General features: G+C 48.6%; 1 protein-coding gene across 4 annotated transcripts in view; it reads right to left on the minus strand.

Annotated features, from left to right (window-relative positions):
• The window catches only part of TDRD9 (tudor domain containing 9), a 46,719-nt gene that overhangs the window by 21,066 nt on the left and 19,653 nt on the right, over positions 1-6,000 (minus strand). For all 4 annotated transcript variants that reach the window (XM_081829815.1, XM_081829814.1, XM_081829817.1 and 1 more), the window contains exons 15-19: positions 4,870-5,130; positions 3,534-3,689; positions 2,718-2,788; positions 1,205-1,314; positions 575-671 (exon numbers count right to left, since the gene is read on the minus strand). In XM_081829815.1, the coding sequence (XP_081685941.1) occupies positions 575-671; positions 1,205-1,314; positions 2,718-2,788; positions 3,534-3,689; positions 4,870-5,130 (695 nt within the window). The remainder of the gene's footprint in view (positions 1-574; positions 672-1,204; positions 1,315-2,717; positions 2,789-3,533; positions 3,690-4,869; positions 5,131-6,000) is intronic.

A 6,000-nucleotide genomic window follows, 5' to 3' on the forward strand; every position in this document is an offset into this window, starting at 1 on the left:
TGCACACACCGAATGTCAAATAAAGACCACATGACGTGGCTGCCCCCACGGTAAGGATGCTGTCGAGGGCTCTGCTCCTGCTCACACAGCTCCCTCTGCTAAAGCCTTCAGGACAAATTCCTGTTTCATCTCGACATCAACAAGAGCTACAATTGGCAAAGCGGTCTGCCCTCTTACCCTCCAGTTACCGTCACCAGTGGGACTGACAAGGCGGCCTGCTGCCAACTGGGAGCAAGAAAATGGAGAGCCACCTTCACGGCCCCTTAACAACAGGCAGCCATCTGCACGTTATTCATCCTGAGCCTATTCCCAGCTCCTGATTTTCTTTCTCCAGCCCCGCTGGTCCTCAAGCCCCCACGTGATGCTGTCTATCTGTACGGGAACCAAGTCCAAGTGTAGGTATGTCAGTACCAGGAACGCCGCCTCAACCACACTCCAGCCCGGGGAAGCTCAACGAGAGCCACAAGTGCCCTGGCCAGGTGCTCTGTGTCTCCTCTCCCAGAGGAGGAGGAGAGGCGCCCTCTTCTCCCCCCTGGGGTTCTCACTTCACAAAGCCTGGACAGAATGGACGAACCTTAACTCCATCACCGGTGCAAAGAGCGCGCTGAGGAGAGCCGGGAGGCCGGGAACGTGCGGCATCAGAGAGGTCTCTCTCAGCAGCATGGTGGACCCTGTTGGACAGTCAACAAAGGCGACGTCAGGCACAGACTTCACTCTGCAGAACGTCGCGCCCCACCCCGGGCACACTCCTTATCCCCTCCTCCACGGAGTCCGTCCCCGTGGGCACGGCCCCACAGCCAAGTGCCCCCGGAGTCCGATCCCATGGCACCCTGCAGCATCCGCCTGGCCAGCATGCTGCAACCTGCGTCCTGTCGGGGACAACGTTTGTGTGGTTACTCTTCTCTTCCCTTCCATCAGGCTTTTGGGTTTGTCCCAGGGCCAAGAACCTGGATTTGTTCTACTTGGTAGACAAGCATGATGGAATGAATGAGGATCAAGAAATCAATACCACACCCTTGTACAAAAGGAAAGGTGATGTGCTCCATTTCTTAAACTTGTATCAGCCAACGCACTCAGAAAACAGCCTGAAAATAGAGCACAGGCACATAAATGTGCTTGCTAACTATAGGACAAATCATTCCTAGTAACGGAGGAGAGGGAGGGAGACACAGAGCAGATGATGAGGGAACACAGCCCGACTCACCCGTTGCATTGACGGAAAGGGAAGCTGCAACCAGCATCCTCTGGTGAAGGTCCTCGGGGGCATCGCTGATGATGACAGAGTTGATGCTTTCCTTCTCAATCCAAACACATCTGAAAGGGGCATCGTCAGGGGACAGAGGCTGATCCACCCGCTAGGCAATGTGCTACGTCCAACCCCCGAGCTAACACATGTCACAGACACAAATAGGCGAGTGCAGCGCTCAACAGGTGAAAGCTGTTTAACATCCAAGTGTCCTTCATGCCTCCTCCTCTTCATCCAGCACCACCACCCTCTCCACCCTCATCTCTCTCCCGCTCCCGGGCCTTGAGCACCACACCACCCACATGCTGACAACGCCCCCTAGGCTCCCGGCCACCCGCCCCCCTCCTGCACTGCTCAGCAGAGGCCCCGCCGCCACCCAGGAAGGGCATCCTCCACTCTTCCCCTTCCCACGTCACTGAGTCTAATCACACGTCAGGCTGTTGATTCCACGCCCGAAGCTCTCATAAAGCAGTCTGTCTCTGCACCTCCTGCCATGGACTCAGCATGGTCCACAACGTACCCACCCAGAATTACAGCAGTGACCAGCCTCAGAAGTACGCTCCTACCCGAGGACCCTTCTACCCCCAAACCCAATGCATTCTTCACACTGGGCTCTGCAAGCCTTAAGGGGCCTACGGACCATCTACAAATCTTATGAAAATGCAGGCTCTGTGCAAAAGAGGCCTGAGCTCTGCATTTCTGACAGGCTTCAAGAGATGCCTACCCTAGAGGGTTTGCCTCTTAGCCGAAGAGAGTGTTTAAAATACACATAAGGCTTTCCAACTGTCTTCAGATGAAGTCTGGATCTTGCTTACAAAGCTCGTCCCCATCTGCCACAGCTCCGCAGCCCTTCTGCTTCCCACCCACTCTCCAACCTCACTATGCTCATTCCGAAGTGCAAAGTCAAACTGAGGCCAAAGCCCACGCTGAGTAACACCCTCCAGCTCGCCTTCACCTCCCCACTCACTGACTGGAAACCTCCATGGCCTTTCACAGCCTGAGTGTGTTCAGGGGCCCCTTGAGATGCTTTCATAATGTTCTACAGCCCCTCTCATAATGTTCAAAAGCCTCATCAACCCTTCTTCTGAGGACCCGTCTTCCCTTGCATACCATCCCCACCACACACACAATTTTAGGGATTACACTGAGTGTATTTTGTTCACTGTTGTTCCCCTCAAACCATACACTGTTCCCAGAACACAGCAGGCATTCACAGGTTTACTGAATGAAAATCAATTATAAGAAGAACAGAAAAAATGAGGCCCTTGTTAGAAGATACTCAAGAATGTCTTACACAGAATGGCTTTCGTACAAGAGAAAGAGTATCTCAGATTTGGAGCTAGGAGAGGAATGAGAAGGAGCTGGAAAAGGGAAGGTTTCAACAGTTTAAAGAAAGATTAGTTTCTGTTAAGCTCTGTAAATAGAGGAGCAGAGAAAAAAGAAATCCATGGGGAACCTAAGTTAATCACACCTGAACTTGGATATTCTGGTCAAACTATGACACTTCAGTTCATAAGGGTTAAAAGGCCCATGAAGTATCACCTGTCGATAAAAAACATGCAAAATGTTACCAATAGGCAAGTTATCACTTAACATACATTTTAAAAATCCAAAAGTTAACTCACGTTTTGAAAAAGAAAATAGCTACGCCTTAGTTATAACGTCTTCAAGATGCAGTGGGGGGAAAAAAAGGTCTTATGGTGCTTTTCTGGGATGCGGTGATTATTATTTTCAGTGGTTTCTCTAACATGCCTCAAAAGATACACTTAAGGAACAGTTTGGCCAAACAAAGGAAATACTGCCAAACACTTCGGTAGAAGCATTACCTTTTCAGTGTACCAGACTAGTCCGACTGAGTAGGGAGCACCGGGAGCACAGGGCCAGGGGCTGGGGTGGCGAGAGGGGAGCCCCGGAGCAGGGGGAGGGGGGTGTGCGGCCGCCTGCTCTGGGAGACAGGCAGATGCAGTGACTGCACTGCCCGCTGGGGCTGGGCCGCCTCCACGGAGGGCCTGGCTCTCCACAGTCCGCACACGGCTTCCTCCAACTGGGTAAACAAGCACAGACTGCCTCTGGGAAGGCTGGTTTAAACGAAAGAACTAGTCTAAGCATTTCTCTACACTGAACTCCAGGTTTTTCCCTTACTAAGGTAAGCGCCATTGTGAAAACAGTACCAGCATCTAAAACCAGGAAAGAAAAGCCCACCACGACTACTAGTTATGACCCAGCATATAAATATAAAATGACTTTAAGGTTTAAATTGTATTTTAAAGCAGCAACTATAAATTACCTTGCAGTTGGGGGCACCCAGTTTATTAGAAGAAAAACTCTCTAACAAAACCCGGATGAGGTACTTTTCATCATCCTTCACAGGGGATGATGTAGACAAGTCTGCCACGTTTTCTACGGACTTGGAGAAGAGACCCTTGAGAGCTTCATGGCTTTGCTGAGCAGAATAAGCAAAATTCATTTTGCTAAAAGGAAAAACTGTATTAAAAGTACTTTATCCCAAACTAATCAAAGTATTTCACAGGCATGACCTTATTCTTAGCTGATTGCTAGGTCACTAAGGTCAGGAGTAAATTTTATCAAGTAAGCACATTTTAAGATTCAAACAAAAGAAATAAGACAGGATTCATTTAAGGCTCAATTCACCAGGGCACCTGGGTGGCTCTTCATTTAAGGCTCAATTCACCAGGGCACCTGGGTGGCTCAGTCAGTGAAGCATCTGCCTTCAGCTTAGGTCATGATCCCAGGGGCCTGGGATCGAGTCCAGCATCGGGCTCCCTGCTCCTCGGGGAGTCTGCTTCTCCCTCTGCTTCTGCCCCTCCCCCCTGGCTTGTGTGCTCTCTCTCGCTCAAATAAATTAAAAAAATCTTTTTTTTAAAAAAAGGCTCAATTCATCAGCCTTTACTACCTTTCAGTCATCAGAAAACTGGAGAGAGTGAAAAACAGCTCTTAAAAGAACTTTCTGTACTCAACACTTCTGCTCCACACCAGGAACACTCCCAGAATCCCGAAAGGGTTTCTCACACATGGAAATACCAAGTCCAGCCAGCTCTCTGGCTACTGTTCTGTTGCCCGTTTCCCCTCTCCTTAATCCTAGCCCCACCCCACTGTCAGCAGAAATTACAGAAGGAAAATAAATGGCCTTCAACATCTGACTCAAAGGTGGCATCTCTGAAACCTTCAAAGGAAAATAGCTTCAGAACTGATTTTGAAAGAAATGGCTGAATATCATTTTGCAATATCTGAAAATACTTGAAACAAGTATCTTACTAATTGCTTTCATTAGGGAGCTAAATCTTGGAATCCATTACAGAAAAAATAACTCCCCAAATAGAGAACATTTTTACATCTAATTTTCATTCTAAGAAGAAACAAATAGCCTAATAAAAGGAAACTAACAAAAGCAACACCCAGTCACCATAATTTAGTGTCAAAGAAACCCTTCTAGAAGGCACTTAAAATGTACGACAAACACTACCTAGCTATTCATCCATCAGCATCCTGAGAGAGGAAAATGGCACCCCCACTTCTCCACTGTCCCTCCCACAAACACACATACACTCACGCACACGTGAACCGGCCACATGCGCTCCCACAACTAGGATGAACGTGCGTACCATGGACTCATAGGACTCCTCCGCGAGCTCGGCGTAGCCCTCCTTGATGAGGACGTCTCTTACGTTGACAGTGTCCTGGGCCCCCGAGCAGCGGTACACATCCACGTGCAGGACGCTGTGCACAACAGAGAAGACCCTGACGAGGAGCGCGCAGCCGCTCACCAGGGAGGCAAACCGCTGGCTGGCCCCACCGCTCCAGTGCTCACCACACACGAGAGACTTTGCAGAGGGGCGCATTTTGCAAATCTTAAATTCCAATGCCTACAGGACAGAAGAGCATAGCTGAACCAGCTTTATAAATGAGTGAAACACTCACCCCACATACTGCCGAAACGTGGCCCTGAACATGGATCTTCACCAGCGTTCTCATAAAAATCCTACTAAAAACAATTTCGGTCCATTAACAGATGAGTGGATAAGGAAGATGTGGTGTAGACACACAATGGAATGTTACTCAGCCATCAAAAAGGATATGATCTTCCATTTGCAATAACATGAATGGAGCTAGAGAATATTATGCTAAGTGAAGTAAGCCAGAGTGAGAAAGACAAATATCATATGATTTCCCTTATATGTGGAATCTAAAAAACAAAAGAAACAAACAAAAAGCAGAGACAGACCAAAATACAAAGTGGGCTGCCGGAGGGGAGGGGGATGGAGGGTTGGCAAAACGGGGGAAGAGGCGTAGGGAATAGAGCTTCCAGTTACGGAGTGGACAAGTCACAGGAACCAGAGGTGACAGCACGAGGAGTGCGGTCTGGGGTATCACACTCGTGCTGCATGGTCACAGACGGCGGCTACCACTGTGCGAGCACAGCACGAGTTTCAGAGTCGGGACTCGCCGTGTGGCACATCTGAAACCAACGTCGTATTTTGTGTCAACGATAATAAATAAGTAAATGATTACATATATTTAAAAAAAACTTGGGGGGGATTTCACAAAGTGAGGATTTCATAGGTAAAGATATTGGATGTTGCTTTTTCAACCCAAACAGAAGTTTGGACTGCCTTCTGAACGGTTTCCGTACCAACAGAGAGCACGCAGGTATATCTGGCCCACCCAAGTTCTAGCTGTTTACAACACAACCAAAAACCTCAGAGAAAGTATTTGAAATAAAATTATTTCAGTTA

The sequence above is a fragment of the Leptonychotes weddellii genome, chromosome 9, assembly GCF_054177405.1.
Source record: "Leptonychotes weddellii isolate Sample4059 chromosome 9, ASM5417740v2, whole genome shotgun sequence".
Taxonomy (NCBI): domain Eukaryota; kingdom Metazoa; phylum Chordata; class Mammalia; order Carnivora; family Phocidae; genus Leptonychotes; species Leptonychotes weddellii.